This window comes from Rattus norvegicus, chromosome 1, assembly GCF_036323735.1.
Source record: "Rattus norvegicus strain BN/NHsdMcwi chromosome 1, GRCr8, whole genome shotgun sequence".
In the NCBI taxonomy this organism is placed as follows: Eukaryota; Metazoa; Chordata; class Mammalia; order Rodentia; family Muridae; genus Rattus; species Rattus norvegicus.
The window spans coordinates 231,299,333-231,323,989 of NC_086019.1; the positions used below are offsets into that span (position 1 = coordinate 231,299,333).

The 24,657-nt window shown below is 45.5% G+C and overlaps 1 protein-coding gene across 1 annotated transcript; it reads right to left on the bottom strand.

The window, feature by feature from the left end:
- Window positions 1–1,124: 1,124 nt before the first annotated feature.
- On the bottom strand, window positions 1,125–24,657 carry Fxn (frataxin). Its single transcript, NM_001395132.1, has 5 exons — window positions 24,474–24,657; window positions 22,370–22,467; window positions 18,008–18,128; window positions 4,058–4,155; window positions 1,125–1,422 (listed from the first exon to the last, which is right to left on the bottom strand). The coding sequence occupies exons 1-5, from the start codon at window positions 24,630–24,632 to the stop codon at window positions 1,272–1,274; spliced, it is 627 nt and encodes a 208-aa protein (NP_001382061.1). The 5' UTR covers window positions 24,633–24,657; the 3' UTR covers window positions 1,125–1,271.

Genomic DNA, 24,657 nt, shown 5'->3' on the forward strand with positions numbered 1-24,657 from the left:
CCACCTATGCAGTGGGGACAGGGAGAGCTTAATGGACTGCCTGACAGGACCACTGCACTGGATGTCAGGTCTGAGCTGTATTCTACCCTCTCAGTGAAGAGCTGGGAAACGGAGGCGGGGTCTCTCTGTTCTAGTACAGGCGTTCGTTTCTTGCATGGATACCTGAGACCCTCAGCTCCATGACACTGTTTAATTCTCTGGGTTATGGTAGGGATTTTCGTCTGTCCTTCTTGCCTGTAGCTATCTCTGCATTTATTTAGCATGTGTGAATTTGTGTGCATGTCTATTCTGGTGCATGTGCACACATGTGGAGGGCAGGTCGACGGAAGTCAGCTAACTACCTTTCTTTGAAATGGTGTTTCTCAGAGACCCCAGGTACTGGTGAGACTGCATACCCCTCATCTCCACTTCCCTGTGCTAGGATTACAAAGCAGCTCCAACATGATTGGTTTTTAAACATGGATACCTAGGATCAACTTGAGTCTTCATGTTTGTGTGGACTAAGTGATCTCCAGCTCAATTTTCTTTTTTCCTTAGACAGGGTTTCTTTGTGTAATAGCCCTGGCTATCCTGGAACTGGCTTTATAGACCAGGCTGGCCTCAGACTCAGGAGATCTGCCTGCCTGAATGCCTCTGCCTCCCAAGTGCTGGGATTAAAGGCATGTACCACCATGCCTGGCTCGATTTTCAAAATTTTAAGATATCTCGGGTCCATGCTGTAACTGCTGACTGTGTAATGACCCCCATCTCTGAAGGCACAGAGGTAACAGCACCAGGTCCTAGGTACCCAGTGTAGGTCACAAAAGCACCAAAGGCATTTTAAGATGGCTTCTTTTGATACTTCGCTGCTCAGGGCTTTTGACACTTTGCTGCTCAGGGCTCAGAAGTGTGCGTATGTGGAATCTGGGGGGCATTTAGAAACTACTCCTTAGAGTATCTTTTCAGAGACAATGGAAGAGCGGGAACGACTCATTTCTCCCTCTGAGTCCTTTCCTTTTCAGGAGGTTGTCAGCACGCATGGTGTAAGACATTCTAAGAGGCCAGAGGTCTCATGTTGGGGAGGAAGAAACGATGCAATTCTAACAAAGATGCAATTCTAACAAATCGTCAGATCCGGGACAGGGTGGGAGGTAACACACTTTTTTTCACAGAGTTGTTGCACACAGTGTGATTATCTTCGGAAGCAGGTATGGGAAACCAGACATTCAGCTATAGAAGGAGGCTGGGGTCTTTGCCTGATAGTTTTTAATGTTTTCGAATCTGGACAGCAGTCAAGTGCCCTTTCCAGAATAGGCCAATGAAGACAAGTCCAGTTTGGTGTTTAAAGCTTCAGTCAGCTCCCTGGCCAGCAGCTCATGCAGAGACACGCCGTCATGGGAGTACACCCAGTTCTTCCCGGTCCAGTCATAGCGCTTGGGGCCACTGCAGGACAAAATAAATTCATTGTAAGTCAGTGAGGACCCTCTTTGGGAGAGCCTCTGTGTTTGGACTAAATCAATCGGTGTGTATGTGTGTGTGTGTGTATGTATGTATGTATGTATGTATGTATGTATGTATGTATGTATGTATCATCTATTTATGTCTTGGTTTTCAAGACAGGCTTTCCCTGTGAGGTGAGAGCTTTACCAGTGTCCCCATAGCTTCCTTATTTGCTGCTGCATCTGCTCCAGTCTTCCGGCGTGAGGAGAAAGTATTTGGGGTGTGGCTTTAAACTACCTCCTAATGTTAAGAGGAGTGACTTGCCGGGAGTTTCTGACATCACTGTGATGTGTCCACAAAAGGGAATGGGGGACCTGTCTAATCTTTCTCTGTGTCCCATCTTGAGATGGGCCATTAGTCCTACACATTCTCCCATCAGGGTGGGCCACTGTACAAGAGGCTAAACTAGAGTCCCTCGCGTGCTCTCAGTCTTGAACCCTGAACCTTGAAAACCACGAATAGAGAAACCGAATAGAGAAACCTTTCCCCTTTATCAGTGACTCGTCTCAGGTATTCAGCTGGGTGAAGCTGATGGGAAGCTAGTACACAGGATCATGGACAAATCGGTAGCTAGCTTTTGTCAGGAGTTGTTATTCCAGATGTATAAGACCCTTGTCTCAAATTCTAGCTCTGCATGGCCCAGAGAACCATAGATACAGTAACAGACAACGGTGGTAACAGAGAACCCTGAGAGTTCACCATCTGGGACACTCAAGTCGACTGAGAACACTCGAGGGAACTTTCAAAGACAGACTAGAAGAATGGGGGTACAGCTCAGTGGTACAGTGCTTGAGCGGGCCCTGTGTGGGCAATGCATTGTTAGATCTCCAGCACCACAAGAACCAGGAGACTGAGGTGAGGTGGGAAGGCAGTCTCCTGTGGGTAGAAAGAAGAGATGGGAAGTATCTTTTATAGGTATAAATGTATGAAGGCTTTTAATATTGCCGATCAAATGCTGGACAATACAGAGAAACTGTTTATTTTCCTTCTCTCTGTATTGTCCTCGGTTCTGAGTCAGGGCCTGCCTGTGGTGTACCCTGCGGTTCCTTCAACTGTAGGCACTGTCGTGAGGCAGGCATGAGGATGGGGGCCCCGAAGCTGCTGCTAAAATCACTGTCCCATTGTGACAGGGTCTGAGCCTAACTTTGCCAGTAGAACTACCGAGACCTTTGAAATAGGCCAGGAGTTAAAGTTTAACCTACTTTGAGGACAAAGTACAAGTTTTCTCAGACAGTACAATATAAAAAATTCCTCCCCCTCTCTCCCCCCTTCCCTTCCATTTTGGGAGTTGAATTCAGGGCTTATAGATTACTAGATAAGCATTCTACCAGAACTACATCCCGAGTCTTCAAAGTAACTGCTGCTGCTGCTGCTGCTGCTGCTGCTGCTGCTGCTGCTGCTGCTGCTGCTGCTGCGTCTTCTTCTTCTTCTTCTTCTTCTTCTTCTTCTTCTTCTTCTTCTTCTTCTTCTTCTTCTTCTGCTTCTGCTTCTGCTTCTGCTTCTGCTTCTGCTTCTGCTCCTGCTCCTTCTCCTTCTCCTTCTCCTTCTCCTTCTTCTTCAAGATTTATTTATTTATTTATTCATTATATACGAGTACATTGTCACTCTCTTCAGACACACCAGAAGAGGGCATCGGATCCCATTACAGATGGTAGTGAGCCACTAAGTAGTTGCTGGGAATTGAACTCAGGATCTCTAGAGCAATCAGTGCTTTTTTTTTTTTTTTTTTTTTTTTTTTTTTTTTTTTTGGTTCTTTTTTTCGGAGCTGAGGACCGAACCCAGGGCCTTGCGCTTCCTAGGTAAGTGCTCTACCACTGAGCTAAGTCCCCAGCCCCGCAATCAGTGCTTTTAAACATTGAGCCATCGGGGTTGGGGATTTAGCTCAGTGGTAGAGCACTTACCTAGGAAGCGCAAGGCCCTGGGTTCGGTCCCCAGTTCCGAAAAAAAGAACCAAAAAAAAAAAAAAAAAAAAAAACCAAAAACATTGAGCCATCTCTCTAGCCCCTTAAAGTAGCTTTTAAATTAATTAACTAATTAATTATTATTATTTTTTTAATTGCAGCCATATGCCACTGTACCTAACGAAAGTGTCTTGTGCAGAGCCCTGGCTGGCCTGGAACTCATTATACAAACCAGGTTGGCTTTTGCAATAGGGTCTTACACGATAGCCCAGGCTAGCTTTTGAACTGGCTTTGTTGTCAGGCAGGCCTTGAATTACTGCCTCTACTTCCTGACTGCTGAGACTATAGATATGTAACACTGTGCCTGGCAAAAGTATCTTTTTCAAAGGCAAGCCAGTGATTTTTCTTTTCTGGACGCTGATATAATAGAAGGAAACAGTCTGGGCCAGGTTCTACAAAGTTCTTTCTGCTTCAGGTCTTGCCAACACCCTGATGCTTGGGGATAGCCACCAAGTTATCAACAGGGAGAAGTTGAACTACAAGCAAGCTTCCTGCCAAGGCAGATAGATAGCTGTAAAGCCATGGCAAAGCCAGTGACTGACACCGTCTCAAACGGTCCCCAACACTGCATTCCAGATGTGTTTTTACCCCTTACAGATTTTGACTTCCAAACATACCTGGAGGGAGAAGATAACCAGATTTGCTTGTTTGGGGTCTGCTTGTTGATCACATAGGTCCCTAGATCTCCGCCCAGCTTAATGGTGAGCACGCCATCCTAGGAGGTCAGATATAAGGAAGTGTGAAAAAATTAGATAAGTTAGTATTATGATTATATATGTATATAATTATATAATATATATAAATATATATAAAAATATGGACCCACTTTGACCTTGAGTAATGTTTTTACTATACAAACTCCTATTTTTGAATACACATACACACACACACACACACACACACACACACACACACACGCCCATATATATGTTCATCTCTCAATGCCTTTCATGTATCTAAGGATATAACAGACACCAATAAGAAATGGAGGCTGGGGGGTTGGAGAGATGGCTCAGTGATTTCCAGAGGTCCTGAGTTCAAATCCCAGCAACTACATGGTGGCTCACAACCATCTGTAATGAGATCTGATGCCCTCTTCTGGTGAGTCTGAAGACAGCTACAGTGCACTTATATATAATAAATAAGTAAATCTTTCTTTAAAAAAAAAAAGAAAGAAATGGGGGCTGGGGATGCACTGGCACTGCGAGTCCAGGATCTGGGAAGCCCCATGTTCAATTCTTAGCACCAAAACCAAACAAAATTTAGTATTCAAAACCAGGAGCTTATATAGTAAAAATGTTACTCTCAGGGTCAGAGTGGGCCAGAGATGTGCTTTACTTTTAACTGATGTGTGTGTTCTGTCCAAGTGTATGTGCACGAATGCCCTTAGAGGCCAGAAGCCACACAGGACAGCCCCAAGGCTGGAGCCACAGGGGTCTGTAAGTCACCTGATGTGATGTGGTTCCTGGGATCCAACCTCTGGCTCTCAGGATAAAGCAGCAAGAGCTTAGCCACTGAGTCATCTCTGCACCCACCACGAGTGGAGCAACACTTGAAGCTCATAGCGCTTTCTCTCTGCCTGTGTGGTCGCCAAGTCAAGTCAAGTCTTGCCTGAGATCTCAGCAATGGTAAACAGGACCGCTAGCTTGGTGGCCTCCACTGCCGAAGGAAACACATACAAATACAGCCCAAACTCTAACGGCGTCTGCCCAAGCCACAGACCTGACCAGTCCATCATGAAAACCCAGAAGGAAAGTGGTTGTGGTGGCCAAACCTGTAAGGTCAGGGTTTGGGAAGCTTAGGTGGGAGATGGTGAGTTTGAGGCCAGCAGGCTGCACAACAGAACTCAAAACAGAAAAAGAGAAGAAAGCATTCAATGCCTTGTTTGTCTCAGAAGAACGGAGGCGAGGCGCGGCCCCAGCCTACCTGGGTTATTTCCAGACCCTTCCCAGGCACCCAGCAAGTGCTCAAGACTCCATAGGCTTTATTCCCCTCTAAAAGGCCTCACACTCTCAAAAGGCTGGCCGGTCCATTTTTGCCCAATAAAAGAACATTTAAATTTGAAAGCACTCAACAAAGGAGCCCTTCACTCTGAAGGCTTTTGTCCCCTTAGAAGGCAGGATATGAAACAAAGGCCAGGCACTAAGCACACCCGGACAGGGCCTGTACTGCTTCTGGTAAGCAGGTGGGAGCCTCTGTTGCCCAGATGCACCCGGCCTTTCTCTGCACTCTGCAGAGAGCTCATCCAACCAGGAGTCTTGGAACGATTCTACAGCACACTGTCACAAACGCACACAGCCACTTATATAAACGCTAGAGGCTGGGACTGATGATAATGTAACTGACGGAGACGGGAGGGGACGGTAATGATCTCTCTGTCTCTGTCTGTCTCTGTCTGTCTCTCTCTCTCTGAGATAGGGTTTTACTAGGTAGTTCAGGAGGACAACAAACTTGCAATATTTGTGCCTCTGTTTGCCACGTGCCAGGCATATGTCACTATGCCCAACTCCCTTCTGCCTGCCTACCCGTCTGTCTATTTTTCTTTTTCTTCTTCTTTTAAATAGTAACTTTTCTTTTCTGATTCAAATAAAACAACAAGCAAAGAAATCGGGCCAATGCTGAGCGCTTGCCCATGACACACAAGGAAGGCTCTGGGTTTCCTCCCCACGTGCATCAGGCTTTGTAATCCGGGGCTCAGGTGGTAGAAGATCAGAAACTCAAGGCCATCCTGGGCTACCTCCTAGCTGAGGCTAGCCTGGGCAACATGAAACTCTATCAAAAAACAAAGCAAAGCAAAGCAAAACAAAACAACAACAAAAAAAAAACAAGATACACAAACTAAACCTACACAAGTTCCTGAGGGAGATGTGGGCACAGAGGCAGAACAAACACAGCAAGGCCCTCAGTAGACACACTCACCCTTCTTTATTTAGACCAGGAGTTCACAACCCTTCTAATATGGAGACCCTTTAATACCCGTGTTGTGGTGACCTACAATCATAAAACTTTTTGTTACTACTTCATAACTATAAATTTTCTAACGTTATGAATCATAATGTATTTTTGGAGATAGAAGTTTGGAAAGGGGTCACAACCCACAGGTTGAGAACCTCTGACTTAGGGCCCAGTGTGTGCCAGGATCTGGGTCTAGGTGACGTAACTGTTTTCAACTAAAAGCACAGTGTGGAGGCAGGAATCACTGTCTCGAGGTTCACAGTGCGAAAACCAAACTGGAACATTAGCAAAGAGCAGAGTCGCTGACAGGCAGGGCCGCTTGGGCTCAAAACCAGTTTTTCTTGTTGTAGGGAACCACTTCCTCCTCCTGAACCTTCCTTCTCAGCTGCTAGCTTATATATTCTCTCTCTTTTATCTGTGAGAAAGAACCCTTAAATCTGCCTTTGACTGAGCTACACAGTAGCGTGGTATTGAGTACGTTCATATTGTTACTCTAGAGCCATTCAGAAATATCTCCACATTGTAAAACTGAAACCCTGTATCCACATTCAATGCTAATTCCTCCCAAACACTGTATACATTAGACATGAATCCCCCAAGCCCAGCAGTCCCCGAACACATGGCTCTTTACCCAACTCTACAGCTCTACGCTTCTAGCTGAACTCAGTCACCTCTGACTTACTCGGGCAGTAACTGTCCCCTGTGTGTTTCACCCTACATGGTGAGGCCTGAAGATGGCCTCCAAGCACATGAATACCAAGGAGTAACTCTCCAGATGTGACTTCCAGGTCCGCTCTCCTTCCTAACCAGCCTGGGCCTGCACAGGCTGCATCAACTAGCCTGGCTCTCAACATCTGGCTGGCTTCCTCAAGGGCTCCACACCTGTACCTGTCAGCTAGTGACCTTATAAGGGACAGCTCTCCTAACCGCTGCACCCTCAATTTACTTTATGATCCCCAGTCATGGAGAGAGCCACGAGTGCATATTAATTAGACAGATGTGTGCTCCTACACCAAGTACAACCAAGCAGAAGCCACCATGGGAGACCAAGCTCACAGTGCTTAGGCACTTCCAGCATCTTTCCCGCAGTCCCCTCTTGCTCCAGGACCTCGCAGGTGTCTCTGGGAAGGTGGCCTGGAGCTCTCCACATGGCAGAGGCCTTGCAGCCTCTCTCCTGCTTTGAATTACTTCAACAGCAACTTGTATGTGAAGAAGCCTGCTCTCCCCTGACCCCCATTCCCACCATTTTGAGTTCCTAAGAATATGCAATCCCAATCTCAGATACTCAGTCAGCATCTACACGCAGGAATGATATTATATTTGTGCACGAATGAGTCAATGGACAGTGACCAAGCGCACCCTATGGTACGATCTGCCAAAGTGGAGGGCAAGGCTGCCAAGGTGGAGGTCAGGAAGCTCGTACCTCCTATCAGCCAGACTACAGTAATTGGACTCCTCCCCCAGGACTTTCAACTATTCCAGATGACAGAGGCAGGGGGAATAAGCCAGCTGCTACACTGGCTGGCTTACCAGGGGCATTATGGCATTGAGGACTGTCTGCAACAGGGAGGTTTTCAGCTCTCCGCTGCCATTCTTTAGCCAATGTGAGTCCATTTTGGGAGTGTGGATATATTTAAGTACAGGGGAGGGGACTATGTTATTCAGACTTTCCTTGCTGTGACAAGTATTTGAGAAAACATAAGGAAAGATTTACACTGGCTCACGGTGTCCAAGTCTTCGGTCCACGGGTGGCTGGCTACGTTGTTTCGGGGCTGTGGCACCACAGTGGCAGAAGGGTACAGTGGGAAACTATCCCTCATGGCAGGCAGGAAGCAAAGAGGGGGAAGAGGCCATGGGTAAGGAACATCTTTCTCTCTCTCTCTCTCTCTCTCTCTCTCTCTCTCTCTCTCTCTCTCTCTCTCTTTTTCTTTTTCTGGAGCTGAGGACCAAACCCAGGGCCTTGCTTGTGCTTGCTAGGCAAGCGCTCTACCACTGAGCTAAATCCCCAACCCGGGAACATCTTTCAAGACACACCGCCAATGACCTACTTCTTCCATACTCTCCACTATCCCCTCAGTGGTCCACAGAGTCGAGACTCCAGCACCATATCAATGCTTCAGTTAGGTTAGGGACCTCATGACCCAATCACCTCTCAGTGACACCACTGGCTGGGAACTTGGCCTTCAACACATGACTCTTAGAGGGCATCCAAATCAAACCATAATAGAGAGAAACGAAACTCTAAGCACTTGTTAAGGAACAGTGACCAATCAGAGGAGACCCTCACACCAACCAATCAGAGCAGAAACAATCCCAGTTGGCCAGGTTTAGGGTTAGTAAAGATTGGCCCTGACCCTGCAGAACAAAAAATGCAAAGACTGTTGTCACCTGGTCGCCTGTAGAAGTAAAAATAGGCACATGGGAGACGTCATGTTAGACCAGGTACCCTCACATACATGTGGCTTCTGATTTAGGAATAAAAATAATGAATCTGAAAGTATGTTTTACCACTGCCCCCATCACTTTGACAGCCATCTGTCCTACATAATCCTGTGATTTACTCCAAAATGCACACTTCATGACATTTCCTGGTATTAATGAATTGCTCTCAAGAGGATTAACCTCTGCTGGGATTGGGGGTGTGGTGGAGGGGGTGGGTAAGAAAAGAAGGAGATATTTTTCTCCCCATTTTAAAAGCCTAAGCAGATCCTTGCATAGCCTGCCACCTGGTGGCCAGCAAGTAAACTTCCCTAGAAGTCTTAGCCATACATAGGGAAGATCTGCACGACCAGTTCCTCGTCCAGGGCACATTACACACTAATTCAGTCAGAAATTCTGTGGGCTGGGCTCGGGGATGTGCATTAGAATTCCCGGTGCGCCAGCCTTGGTGATGCATGCTTTTAGTTCCACTGGATCTTTCAGGGCCAGTTTTGTGTACACAGAACGTTCCAGGATAGCAAGAGCTACATAGACACTCTGCGTCCATAAAAGAAAAAACAAAAACAAAACAAACAAAAAGCAAAAAAGAAATCAGGGGGAGAGAGCTGAACTCTCAGAAGTGCAGACAATCCTGAGAGCTCAGGGGAGACCACCACTTCTCCTCACATTCCTGGCCCAAGAGGAATCCACCTAGTGCCCTCTGGACACAGGAACCTGGGGACAGTCAGGGGCAGGACCCTTCCTGTTTCTGCCTGAACCTGGAGCTGACCCAGTCCCACAACTCTCTGAACCCAAATCCCATGGGGGAGAGAGCTGGACTCTCAGAAATGCGGACATTCCTGAGAGCTCAGGGGAGACCACCACTGCTCACATTCCAGACCCAAGAGGAACCTGCTTAGAGCTCTCTGGACATAGAAATCTAGGAATAGTCAGGGAGAGGATCCTTCCAGTCTCTACCTACGCCCAGAGCTGAAAGCCAGTCACCAGGAGCACTGACACATCTGAGAGCAGAGGTAAGACCAACTCTTCTGCCCTGAGTGACCAGCCTGGAGCCCTCAGGACACACAAACCCAGGAGCAGCCTGGGACAGGGCCCTTCCTGTTTCTGCCAGTGCCTGGAGCCGACCTGGTCCCACAGTTCTCTGTACCTAGATCTCTCTGGGAGAAAACAGGTCCTGAGGAGTGCTGACACACAGGCTTATAGGAGGGTCAAGCCATTGTCAGAGAGAGCAAGACCAGCTAACACCAGAGACAACCTGATGGAAAGAGGCAAGCCCAGGAATGTAAGCAACAGAAACCAAGACTACTTGGCATCATCAGAGCCAAGTTCTCCTACCAAAGCAAATACTGGATATCCAAAAAATACTGGATACCGGAAAAGCAAGATTAGGATTTAAAAATCACATCTCGGGGTTGGGGATTTAGCTCATTGGTAGAGTGCTTGCCTAGCAAACGCAAGGCCCTGGGTTCAGTCCCCAGCTCTGAAAAAAGAAAAAGAAAAAAAAATCACATCTCATCAAATACATAGGTGAATGCCATCATTAATCCACTGAACTGAGAACAGGACCCCCGTTGAAGGAATCTTAGAAAGGACTGAAAGAGCTTGAAGGGGCTTGAGACCCCATATGAACAATAATGCCAACCAACCAGAGCTTCCAGGGACTAAGCCACTACCTAAAGACTATACATGGACTGACCCTGGACTCTGACCTCATAGGTAGCAATGAATAGCCTAGTAAGAGCACCAGTGGAAGGGGAAACCCTTGGTACTGCCAAGACTGAACCCCCAGTGAAGGTGATCGTTGGGGGGAGGGCGGTAATGGGGGGAGGATGGGGAGGGGAACACCCATAGAGAAGGGGAGGGAGAGGGGATAGGGGGATGTTGGCCTAGAGACCAGGAAAGGGAATAACAATTGAAGTGTAAATAAGAAATACTCAAGTTAATAAAGATAAAAAAAATCACATCTCATGATGATGATAGAGGACTTTAAGAAGGACATAAATAACTCCCTTAAAGAAATACAGGCCAACACAGGTAAACAAGTAGAAGCCCTTAAAGAGGAAACATAAAAATCCCTTAAAAATCACAGGAAAACAACCAAACAAGTAAAGGAATTGAATAAAATCATCCAGGATCTAAAAATGGAAATAGAAAGAATAAGGAAATCACAAAGGGAGACAACCCTGGAGATAGAAAACTAGGAAAGAGATCAGGAGTCATAGACACAAGCATCACCAACAGAATACAAGAGATAGAAGAGAGAATCTCAGGGGCAGAAGATACAATAGAAAAAACTGACACAATTGTCAAAGAAAATGTAAAACGCAAAAAGCTCCTAACCCAAAACTTCCAGGACACAATGAGAAGATCAAACCTAAGGATAATAAGGTATAGAAGAGAGTGAAGACTCCCAACTTAAAGGGCCAGTAAATATCTTCAACAAAATCATAGAAGAAAACTTCCCTAACATAAAGAAAGAGATGCCCATAAACATACAAGAAACCTACAGAACTCCAATAGATTAGACCAGAAAAGAAATTCCTCCCGTCATATAATAGTCAAAACACCAAATGCACAAAACAAGGAAAGAATATTAAAAGCAGTAAGGGGAAAAGGTCAAGTAACATATAAAGGCTGACCTATCAGAATTACACCAGACTTCTCACCAGAGACTATGAAAGCCAGAAGATGTCATACAGATGTCATATAGACCCTAAGAGAACACAAATGCCAGCCCAGGCTACTATATCGAACAAAACTCTTAATTAACATAGATGGAGAAACGAAGATACTCCATGACTAAACCAAGTTTACACGATATCTTTTCCCAAATCCAGCCTTACAAAGGATAATAGATGGAAAACTCCAACACAAGGAGGGAAACTATATCATAGAAAAAGCAAGAAAGTAATCTTCTTCCAACAAACCCAAAAGAAGAGAGACACATAAACATAATTCCACCTCTAACAACAAAAATAACAGGAAACAACAATCACTAGTCCTTAATATCTCTTAACATCAATGGACTCAAGTCCCCAGTAAAAAGACATAGACTAACAGACTAGACACGTAAAGAGGACCCAGCATTTTGCTGCATACAGGAAACACACCTCAGTGAGGAAGAAAGACACTACCTCAGAGAAAAAGGCTGGAAAACAATTTTCCAAGCAAATGGTCTGAAGAAACAAGCTGAAATAGCCATTCTAATATCGAATAAAATCGATTTTCATCCAAAAGTTGTCAAAAAAAGAAAAGGAAGGACACTTCATAATCGTCAAAGAAAAAATCCACCAGATGAACTCTCAATCCTAAATATCTATGCTCCAAATGCAAGTGCACCTACATTCATAAAAGAAACCTTACTAAAGCTCAAAGCACTCATTGCACCTCACACAATAATAGTGGGAGATTTCAACACCCCACTCTCATCAATGGGCAGATCATGGAAACAGAAATTGAACAGAGACACAGAGAAACTAAGAGAAGTTATGAACCAAATGGACTTAACAGATATTTATAGAACATTTCATCCTAAAACAAAAGAATATAACTTCTTCTCAGCACCTCATGATACTTTCTCCAAAATTGACCATATAATTGGTCACAAAACAGGCCTCAACAGATACAAAATTGAAAGAATCCCATGCATCCTATGAGATCATGATGGACTAAAGCTGGTCTTCAATAACAACAAAAAACACAGAAAGCCCACATATACATGGAAGTTGAACAATGCTCTACTCAATGATAACTTGGTCAAGGAAGAAATAAAGAAACTAAAGACTTTTTTGAATTTAATGAAAATGAAGGTACAACATTTCCCAAACTTATGGGACACAATGAAAGCAGTGCTAAGAGGAAAACTCATAGCTCTGAGTGCCTCCAAAAAGAAACAGGAAAGAGCATATATCAGCAGCTTGACAGCACACGTAAAAGCTCTAGAACAAAAAGAAGCAAATATACACAAGAGGAGTAGAAGGCAGGAAATAATTAAACTCAGGGCTGAAATTGACCAAGTAGAAACAAAAACAACTATACCAAGAATCAACAAAACCAGGAGCTGGTTCTTTGAGAAAATCAACAAGATAGATAAACCCTTAGCCAGACTAACCAGAGGTCACACAGAGTGTATCCAAATTAACAAAATCAGAAATGAAAAAGAAGACATAACAACAGAATCTGAGGAAATTAAAAAAATCATCAAATCCTACTACAAAAGCCTATATTCAACAAAACTGGAACATCTGGAGGAAATGGACAATTTTCTAGACAGATACCAGGTACCAAAGTTAAATCAGGAACAGATAATTCATTTAAACAACCCCATAACTCCTAACGAAATAGAAGCAGTCATTAAAGGTCTCCCAACCAAAAAAAGCCGAAGACTAGATGGGTTCAGTGCAGAATTCTATCAGACCTTCACAGAAGACCTCATACCAATACTGTCCAAACTATTCCACAAAATAGAAACAGACGAGCACTACCAAATTCCTTTTATGAAGTCACAATTACGCTTATACCTAAACCACACAAAGACCCAACAAAGAAAGAGAACTTCGGACCAATTTCCCTTATGAATATCGATGCAAAAATACTCAATAAAATTCTTGCAAACAGAATCCAAGAACATCAAAATGATCATCATGATCAAGTAGGCTTCATCCCAGGATGCAGGGATGATTCAACATACAGAAATCCATCAACTTAATCCACTATGTAAACAAACTCAAAGACAAAAAAGCACATGATCATCTCATTAGATGCTAAGAAAGCATTTGACAAAATTCAACACCCCTTCATGATAAAAGTCCTGGAAAGAATAGTAATTCAAGGCCCATATCTAAACATAGTAAAAGCCATATACAGCAAACCAGTAGCTAACATTAAACTAAATGGAGAGAAACTTGAATCAGGGACTAGACAAGGCTGCCCACCCTCTCCCTACTTATTAAATACAGTACTTGAAGTCCTAGCCAGAGCAATCAGACAACAAAAGGAAGTCAAAGGGATACAAATTGGAAAGGAAGAAGTCAAAATATCACTATTTGCAGATGATATGATAGTATACTTAAGTGACCCCAAAAGTTCCACCAGAGAACTACTAAGCCTGATAAACAAATTTAGCAAAGTGGCTGGATATAAAATTAACTCAAACAAATCAGTAGCTTTCCTCTACTCAAAGGATAAACAGGCTGAGAAAGAAATTAGGGAAATGACACCCTTCACGATAGTCCCAAATAATATAAAATACCTCGGTGTGACTCTAACTAAGCAAGTGAAAGATCTGTATGACAAGAACTTCAAGTCTCTGAAGAAAGAAATTGAAGATCTGATGGAGAGATCTCCCATTCTCATGGATTGGCAGGATTAATATAGTAAAAATGACCATTTTGCCAAAAGCAATCTACAGATTCAATGCAATTCCCATCAAAATTCCAACTCAATTCGTCATAGCCTTAGAAAGAACATTTGGTGAGTGCTTGCTTAGCAAGTGCAAGGCCCTGGGTTCGGTCCCCAACTTCCAAAAAAAAAAAAAAAAAAAAAAAAAAAGAAAGAAAGAACATTTGGAAGAACAAAAAACCAGGATAGCAAAAACTATCCTCAACAATAAAACAACTTCTGGGGGAATCACCATCCCTGACTTCAAGCAGTATTACAGAACAATATTGATAAAAACTGTATGGTACTGGTACAGAGACAGGCAGATAGATCAGTGGAATAGAATTGATGACCCAGAAATGAACCCACACACCTATGATCACTTGATCTTTGACAAAGGAGCTAAAACCATCCCATGGAAAAAAATATAGCATTTTCCACAAATGGTGCTGGTTCAACTGGAGGTCACTATGTAGAAGAATGCAAGTCATTCCATTCTTTTTTTTTTTTTTTTTTGGTTCTTTTTTTCAGAGCTGGGGACTGAACCGAGGGCCTTGCGCTTCCTAGGCAAGCGCTCTACCACTGAGCTAAATCCCGAACCCCAAGTCATTCCATTCTTATCACCCTGTACAAAGCTCAAGTCCAAGTGGGTCAAGGACCTCCACATAAAACCAGATACACTCAAACTAAGAAGAAAAAGTGGGGAAGTGCCTTGAACACATGAGCATTGGGGAAAATTTCCTGAACAGAACACCAATGGCTTATGCTCTAAGATCAAGAATCGACAAACGGGACCTAAAATTGCAAAGCTTCTTTAAGGTAAAGGACACTGTCATGAGGACAAAATGGCAACCAACAAATTGGGAAAAGATTTTTACCAATCCTACATTGGATAGAGGGCTAATATCCAATATATACAAAGAACTCAAGAAGTTAGACTCCAGAGAGCCTATTAAAAACTTGGGTACAGAGAAACAAAGGATTCTCAGCTGAGGATTATCAAATGGCTGAGAAGCACCTAAAGAAATGTTTAATGTCCTTAATCATCAGTGAAATGCAAATCGAAACAACCCTGAGACTCTACCTCACACCAGTCAGAATGGCCAAGATGAAAAACTCAAGTGACTAAGTATGCTGGTGAGGATGCGGAGAAAGAGGAACACTCCTCCATTGTTGGTGGGATTGCAGACTGGTACAACCATTCTGGAAATCAGTCTGGAGGTTCCTCAGAAAATTGGACATTGAACTACCTGAGGACCCAACTATACCTCTCTTGGGTATATACCCAAAAGATTCTCCAACGTGTAACAAGGACACATGCTCTACTATGTTCATAGCAGCCTCATTTATAATAGCTAGAAGCTGGAAAGAACCCAGATGCCCTTCAACAGAGGAATGGATACAGAAAATGTGGTACATCTACACAATGGAATATTACTCAGCTATCAAAAACAATGACTTCATGAAATTCATAGGCAAATGGATGGAACTAGAAAATATCATCCTGAGTGAGGTAACCCAATCACAAAAGAACATAGTATACACTCAATGATAAATACATATTAGCTCAAAAGCTCGAATTCCTCAAGATACAACCCACAGACCACATGAAGCTCAAGAAGAAAGATGACCAAAGTACGCATATTTCAGTCCTTCTTAAAAATATTCATAGGAGAAGATATGGAGACAAAGTTTGGAACAGAGACTGAAGGAATGGCCATTCAGAGCCTGCCCCACCTGAGGATCCAGCCCAAGTATGTAGAGCCACCAAACCCACACAATATTGCTGATGCCAAGAAGTGCATGCTGACAGGAGCCTGATATAGCTGTCTCCTGAGAAGCTCTGCCAGAGCATGACAAATACAGAAGCAAATGCTAGAAGCCAAGCATTAAACTGAGAATGGAATGAAATTCCCCATTGGAGGAATTAGAGAAAGGTTTGAAGGAGCTAAAGGGGCTTGCAACCCCATAAGAACAATACCAACCAACCAGAGCTCCCAGAGACTAAACCACCATCCAAAGTGTACACATGGACTGACTCAGGGCTCCAACTGCATATGTAGCAGAGGATGGCCCTGTTGGGCACCAATGGGAGAAGCCCTTGGTCCTGCCAAGGCTGGACCCCTCAGTGTAGAGGAATGTCAGGGTGGGGAGGCGGGAAGGGGTGGGTGGGTGGGGGAGCACCCTCATAGAATAAGGGGGAGGGGATAGGATAGAGGGTTCATGGACAGGAAACTGGGAAAGAGGATAACATTTTAAATGCAAATAAAAAATATCCAATAAAAAAAAGAAAAAGAAATGAGAATGGACTGCTTCTTACAGGAGAAGACAGCAATAATGAGGGTTCACATTTGGAGGCTGAGCTACTCCTGAGGAATTTTCCCACAGACACTGCCATAGGCTGCATCCTGGAATTGACCTCTGTAATTATCAGGTAGAGTTCGGGACTCTATTTCTTATTCTTCTGTACTGCAGACTCAACCCAGGGCTTCAGCCATGCTAGTTCAGGGCTCTTCCTTTAATGGAGCTACCCAATGTGAGTGAACAAACACAGACACTGTCCCCTGAGAATCTGTCTTTAAGCAGGAGAGGCTCAGTGAGGCAGAGTGACTGGCCCAAGGTCCCTTGGCAGAGCAGGGCTGTCACATGATCCTACCATATAACCCAACCACAGTCTATGTTAGGAGATGGGTACTGCTCTTGGGGGCTGTTCTTTTTTAAATTTCTTTTTTTTTTCTTTTTTTTTCAGAGCTGGGGACCGAACCCAGGGCCTGTGCTTGTTAGGCAAGCGCTCTACCACTGAGCTAAATCCCCAACCCCGGCTGTTCTTTTTTAATCCATTTATTATTATCCTGAATGTATATGTCTGGAGAGAGAGAGAGTGTGTGTGTGTGTGTGTGTGTGTGTGTGTGTGTGTGTGTGTGTGTGTGTATGTGTGTGTGTCCGTGTCCATGGCATGGTGTGAAATCCTTTTCTCCTTCCACCTGCATGTGGGGTAAGGATTGAAGGTGAGGTCATCAGGTTTAGAGACAGCAGCTTTACCCACTGAGCCCTCCACCAGTCCCCCCTTTCTTTGAGACAGGATATCACTATGTAGCCTGATTGGTCTGGACCTCACTGTATAGACCAAACCTTCAGTGATCCTCCTGCATCTACTCTAGAGTATAGGGTTACAGCTGTGAGCCACCATCCCTGCCTGGAGGTCACTCTTTGTTTTAGTTATAAGTCGCAATTAATTGTGTGTATGTGAGGATTCCCCCACCCCCAAGACATGGTTTCTCTGGCTGCCCCGGAACTGGCTCTGTAGACCAGGCTAGCCTTGAACTCACAGAGATCTACCTGCCTCTGCTTCCCGAGTGCTAGGATCAAAGGTGTCTGCCACTATCAGCTTTTGTTTTTTTTGTTTTTTTTTTTGTTTTTTGTTTTTTTCTTTTTTCTATTTTTCGGAGCTGGGGACCGAACCCAGGGCCTTGCGTTTGCTAGGCAAGCGCTCTACCACTGAGCTAAATCCCCAGCCCGTGTTTTTTTTTTTTTAAGAGAAGTTCAGAGTAGCCTGGGGTCCCTTCAACCTTGCCATGTTGATGGAGATGACCTTGAATTTCTAATCCTCCTGCCTCTGCCTCCGGAGTACTAGGATTACAGGGATGTGCTACTATGTTTAACTGTACACAGTGCTACAGATTGAACTCAAGGTTTTGTTTATGCCAGGCAAGCACTCTACCAACTGAACTACATTTCCAGCCTAAGTTACAGTTTTCAAGGAGGAAACAGAAAATAACAAAGCCAAGAGGTACCCCAAAAGAGACATCATAGTCCTTCAGGGTGTAGGGCTTGTCTGCAAGGTCTTCAAAGAATTCTGCCAGGGCGTCCAGTGTCTCTTCCGCAAGTCTTTCATAAGCTGTCTCGTCTAGAGAGCTGCAGGGGGAAAGAGACCCACCAGAGCGCGTCACCAACTGCACAGTCATAATACATACACACAAACCGAAAAAAAAATGGCTTCCAGTAGAAGTAACCAGCTAGCAACATAGAGGGTGGGTGAGGCCCAAGCAGTGGGGTTCACGACAGCTCTGCTCTGTCAGTCACCCTGGTTCTCCAAGGTGTTGGTACCAAGATGATGAATCCACCTCTGACTTTCCTTTGTCCTTTGGCTAGGTAGTTCTGAGAGGCTTCAAGTGCACAGCCTCGTGACTGTTGACGTCACACCCGTGAGAGACACTGTGCCTAGCTTTCCTCATTCACTCACCTTTCATTTATATTTAGTTCTTAAATGACGATCGATTTTATTGGTTTTTAAACAATTTATTTTTATTTTACGTGCATGGTGTTTTGCCCGCATGTATGTCTGTGTGAGGGTGTCAGAGCCCCTGGACCTGAAGTTACAGTCGTGAGCTGCCACCTGGGGCTGGGAATTGAACCAGGGTCTTCTAGCAGGGCGGCCAGTGCTCCTAACCACTAAGCCATCTCTCCCGCCCTTCATTTATATTTTTAAATTGATGGAAAATATCTAATATGTATGAAGCAAAAATTTTAATTGCATAAAGGAGCCTCTTTTCCAAATGACTACCATTGCCAGAGGCAACTGCATCTGCCAAGACTTTTCGATGTTCTTCTAGAGTCTTTTTAAAAAGTAAAAATATAAGAATGAAGGACCTTGTTTGTTTTCCTTTGACACAAGGTCTTCCTGGGTAGCTCCGATTGGCTTTGGATTTACGATCCTCCTGCCTCAGTTTTCCGAGCAGCCGTGATTACAGACATGTACTCCTGTGCCTAGCTCATTATATTTCATTCCACACAGCCACCCTTGCCGGACACTGAGGCTGTTTCCATTGCTTTTGTTACGAAATTTTTGTTGGTCAAGACACGAAGTGTTTGTATTACATATATCTGAAAATGGACTAATCTGGAATACAAATCAATAGAAAAGAATATCCAACAGAAAAATGGATAAAATACTTATACAGATTACATCAGGGATAGCCGCATGGCTGGCAAGCACATGAAAAGATGGCTAACTTCGTTAATATTTTAACAATAAGATTTAAAAATGGGATAGGTCATGAAAGGCATGGGAGGAGGGGCAAGCTGGGCTTTCTGATGCTACCGAGGGGCCAGGCAGCATCAATCGCTTTGGAAAGCCACGTGCAACAACAGCCGCCGAAGCTGAGTATGCTTACAGGCCGCGGCCTGCCCCGTGGCCCTTCAGGCCCACCCTCAGGAGCATGCGCAACAGAAAGAAACTCTCAGGGTCCTATAGGCACGCATTATTTTAGCATGGTTGGATTGACGCTATCTCATAGCACCAAAGCAGAAAATGCCCAGGTATAAAAGTAACAGGGCAGAAGAACTGCTCTAAGCTCCAGCTCCAGACCACCACCTAATAAGGTAGAATCGTCTAAGACTCTGGGAGCGATGTGAACGGATGTCACGAATACAGCAGTAGTGGGACGAGCTGCATACGAGCATATTGATACTCAGTCACACAGAGTGTGTACGAAGTAGACAATCACGGGAGCCAATTCAAGCAGCTATAAATCGGAATGGCAGCACACTAAAGGGTTAATATTAGCCTTGGAGGGAGCAGGGTGCTTGCCCAAGTCACTGATGGTCTCTCTCTCTCTCTCTTTTTTTTTTCTAATTTGAAGATTTATTTTATAGCATGTGTATGGGTGTTTGTTCACATGTATATACGTGCACGTGTCTGCCTGGTTCCTGCAGAGGCCAGGAGAGGGAGTCGGATCCTATGGAATTAGATTATGGATGATGCGAGCTGCCATCCATAGGTTCTAGCAACAGAACTAGAACCTAGAGTCCTCTGCAGGAGCTGCACGTACTTGTAACCACCCAGCCATCTTCTAGTCCTTGGTGTCTATTTCTTGGTCTGGAACTGATTTCATGGTGTGCTCTCTCTCTCTTAAAATTGGGACAAGTATGCAGCTGAAACCCTATAGGACATTTCTCTATAGGTACTGTTTGTCGATTTTCATTTTTAATTAAAATCTCTTTTCGTTTTGAGACAGGCCATTGTTCCGTAGTGCAGGCAAACTTCCTGCCCTGCTTGCTGACCGTTGGGATTGCAGGATGGCACCATCAAAATCCAGCCTGTTTTTCTTTTTTTTTTTTCTTTTTTTTTTTTTGGTTCTTTTTTTCGGAGCTGGGGACCGAACCCAGGGCCTTGCGCTTCCTAGGTAAGCGCTCTACCACTGAGCTAAATCCCCAGCCCCAGCCTGTTTTTCTACTCGCACAATCCCCAGGACTGAGGCAGGAGGATTGAGTTCAACATCAGCCTGGGCAATACAGAGAGACGAAGTCTAAAACAAAGAGACAAACATGACTCCCCAAATCCTTGCACATTGCTATGAAGCCATAGAGGTGAGTTAATTAGCAGGTTCTGGGAGCAGGGAGTGGGAGGAACTGACTACTGACTACTGAAGGGCACAGAGTTTCTTTCGGAAGTGGTGAACATTTCCTGGCATTAAATAGTGGTGACAGCTGTCGATGCCGAAGAGTATTATCACCTCTGATGATTCCTATGGCATCAGAACTGTGATGATAAAACCATTGCTTACACTGGTCTCAGAGCTAGATATGAATGTACCAAGTATAAGGGCCTGGGTTCCACCCCCAACAACAGGATGAAGGATTATACTGCAGGAACAGTCTTCCTTCTGTGGGCTTTTGTGCCCCAGTGATGGTAAACATAGTTACAAGATGTTCACTCCACTACCAAGAGGTTACCAGGGACTTATAGCAAGGCACCAGTGGCTGCCAATAGCATCTATCCATCCTTTACCCAGCTCATCCTCTTGCAAGGGCACAATAGGGACAGGCTGCAGGCTTGACCAGAATGGTAGGGGCTGCTCTCTAAATACAGTGGTTGATCTGATAGGCTGCGATTCACATTTTGAGGTTGAAATGGAGGGTGGGTTGGGGTGTCTTGAGGACCTCTTTAGGACAGTTGGAATAGACTTTTTTTTTTTCGGAGCTGGGGATTGAACCCAGGGCCTTGCGCTTGCTAGGCAAGCGCTCTACCACTGAGCTAAATCCCCAACCCCGGAATAGACTTTTAAAAAAAATTACATTTATTTGTTATTTATTAGCATCTGCATGTGCATGTACCACTGCTCTCTCCTTCCACCTTTCCATGAGGTCAAACTCAAGCAGCCAGGCTTGCACAGTAGGCTCGCCCAAAGTAATGATGAGCCAGGAGACAAGGGGCCTATTTATAAGGACACGGAATGGACTGGACGGAACACTTGCTTAAAGTTGTTAGAGTCAAAGGGAGACTCGAAGGCTTGGAACACCAAAGCCTTCTGTTAGGCCAAGAAGGTGTGTATGCGTGTGTGAGCGTGTGCATGTGTGCGAGAGAGAGAGAGAGAGAGAGAGAGAGAGAGAGACAGAGACAGAGACAGAGAGACAGAGACAGAGAGACAGAGAGAAAGGGGGAGAGACAGATCCACACACAGATGGAGAGAGATAGACAGACAGGGAGAGAGACTGGCAGACACAAAGGCATTTCTGTAGCTTAGAGTACTGAATGTCACGCAGACATCTTGGACTTCAAAGAGGATACAGCACCCCTGTGTGCCTTTGGTTGGTATCTCTGGGGCTGGGGACAACCCTGCATGTGGAAGAGGGCTCTACAGACAATCAAGTAGTAAAGGTGTAAACGGAGGCAAGGCTGACCCTACAGGGACTCCATTGCCCTTTCCTGAAGACACTTGCTAGCTTTCGTTGCCAGCTTCCTTATGCAACTGAGCTTGGCCCACGGGAACCAGAGTGAGGGGCCAGTGCCAGTGTTAGCCCTTCAAAGCTTCCAACTCTTCCTACCAGATGGAACCTGGGCGGGCTGCTCTAACTTGGACGACAAACCTTGGGCAGCCTGGAGAGAAGCTGCGTTTTTTTATAGCTATATGGTCTTCTTCAACTAGGATTCTGGAGGGAATAACAAAACTCTGGGGGAAAGAACTTAAACAATAGGAATGACCTCAAGGAAGCCTGGGATATTCACACAGTAACACCATTCATCTAAAGTAACATGGCGGATGCTTAGCAATGGGAAAGGTGTCACTCAAGGTTGTTCCCAGGGAGAAATAGTTTCCATATGAGGCGAGAGGAAGAAGAAGACACGCCTGAGGTGGAAGGTGTTTTCATCTCACCTTGGGTTGCCCAACGTCCCCGAGTTCCTCAAATGCACCACGCAGACACTCTGCTTTTTGATGTTCAGAATCTGACCGAGGTAGTGGAGGTTCAAATGCTAAAAGACAAAGTTAAAAACACTAGTTAAGGGGCTGGAGAGATGGCTCAGCGGTTAAGAGCACTGACTGCTCTTCCAGAGGTCCTGAGTTCAATTCCCAGCAACCACACGGTGGCTCACAACTATCTGTAGTGGGATCTGATGCCCTCTTCTGGTGTGTCTGAGGAGAGCAACAGTGTACACTCATTAAAAAAAAAGTAAATAAATAAATCTTTAAAAAACAAAACAAAAAGCTCACTAATTACCACATCTTAGTCTACTCTGATCCAGCGATACATGGTTCATAGATCGGCCCTCCTGTATTCGAGAGTAACCAGTTACAGCATCTGAGGTACAGTTCCAAGGGGCTGATCCCCAGCTCTACCCCTCATGCTTTGTTATGGGTTCTCCCTGTCTTTCTGCTAAGCTTGTGCCATCTAATAGGATGGTCATGAGACATAGCCTCTGAATTTATTAAGATAAGGCCAAATTTAGTCCTTGGTTGTGGTGGTTTGAATAGGAATGGCCCCTTCAGGTATCTGCAGGCTTGCTCATCAGGGAGTGAGACTATTAGGAGGTGTGTCCTTATTGGAGTAGGTGGGGCCTTGCTGGAGGAAGTATGTCACCGGGGGCGGGCTTTGACGTCTCAGATGCTCAAGCCAGACCCAGCGTCTCACTCTCAGCTCCTGCTCCAGCACCATGTCTGCCTGTGTGCTACCACACTTCCTGCCACAATGATGATGGATTAAACTTCTGAACTGTAAGCCAGTCCCAGTGAAATGTTTGATCATGGTGCCTATTCACAGCAATAGGACACTGGCTGAGACAGCTGCGGCGGCTGTATCTCAAGTGGCCATGATTAGGTAGCACCAGACAGAACATTTCCCCGGGGTGGTGCTGTTGCAAGCTGTTCAGGAGATTTGGTGGTTCGCCAGAGACAAGGACACCTTGAAGTAGCCCAGAATTTAACTAAAAGAAAAAAAAATGGCAAAGAGGTAGAATTCTGTTGAAGTCCAGAAAAAAGCTGTCTGGCTGCTGGATGGAGCCCGTCAGCAGGGTGTGACCTGTTGATTTCTCTTAGTCTTTAACTGCCAGGCGCTGGGCAACGGCATGTGTGTTGATGAGATTGAGTGGAGAGGCAGGGGAAAGTGGTGTAGCCTTAGCTGAGATGACAGGTGCTCTCCCCTTCCTGGAATGCTCCCCCCAGGCCCCTTCTTTAGCATCTATCACAACCCTCTCTGGGAAGCCTTCATTCACCCCACTGCTACTCGTTGGGCTATCTTTTTAAGCCATGGAGTAACAGATTCTGTTCTTTGCCTCTTATAGGAACCGAGACTTATCTGAAGTGCTAAGGCCTTGGCGACTACAGTTTAACTCTCCCTACAGTTTAACTCTCCCGCCAAAATCGCAAAGTGGGTGTTACCCTTTAATCACCCATGAACAGAGAACCAAGCCCTGCCTCCAGAGAGCTAGGGTCTCCGAAGGTCACAAGGGCTCTCTAGGGCCGCGCAGTCTGAATGTGAAACTGCGGTCCCCTCCTTTTCCAAAAGCTGGAGTCTTGGGCCCTACTGCTACATCGGTGATCCCAGCACTAGTGAAGAGGCAGGAGGATCACAAGATTGAAACCACTTTGGGGTACGTGGCTAATCCTGGGCTAGCCAGGGATACAGGGTGAGACAAACAACAAAAAGCCGTGCTCTGAGAAACTCCACAACCCCATTGCCCCGAAAAAGGCAACTGGTTCGCGGAAGCCCAGGTTCCTTCCATGCTTCTGCCTGCCACCTGCGGTGTGCATACAGTAATAAACACACCCTGCTGTACTCGCTGCACATCCTGTGTTAATTACAGAAATTGTTTTTTCTCATCTTCACCGCCAAGGATCTAACCCCGCGCAAACACCGCGCGTGCTCTGCCCTGCGCGCGCGCGTCCACGCAGTGCGGCCCGGCGCGTGCGCGCTGCGCGTCCCCGGCATAGGGGCGGACGCGGCCTGCGCTCCGGTATGCAGCCCAGCGGCGCGCATACTCACAGAGTGGCGGATGGCGTCGGCGTTGGCTGTGACATGTAGGCCTCGGCGGCCGCAGGTTCCAATCCGTTCCCTCCCGCGTGGGTTCCGGACCCAGGCGGAGGCCCGGGAGGCCGTCCGGGGCAGCAAGCCCGCGGCTGCGCGGCGTCCGAACGTCCACATGCTACTCCCACTCAGCGGCCGCTCC

What these genes read in the sequence shown, in the direction of transcription:
- Fxn (NM_001395132.1), bottom strand. Translation starts at nt 24,632, where the DNA reads ATGTGGACGTTCGGACGCCGCGCAGCCGCGGGCTTGCTGCCCCGGACG. An exon ending in ACTATGATGTCTCTTTTGGG is followed by an intron (nt 4,156 to 18,007) that starts GTACCTCTTGGC and finishes CTGACCTCCTAG; the next exon opens with GATGGCGTGCTCACCATTAA. An exon ending in TGGTTATCTTCTCCCTCCAG is followed by an intron (nt 1,423 to 4,057) that starts GTATGTTTGGAA and finishes TTTGTCCTGCAG; the next exon opens with TGGCCCCAAGCGCTATGACT.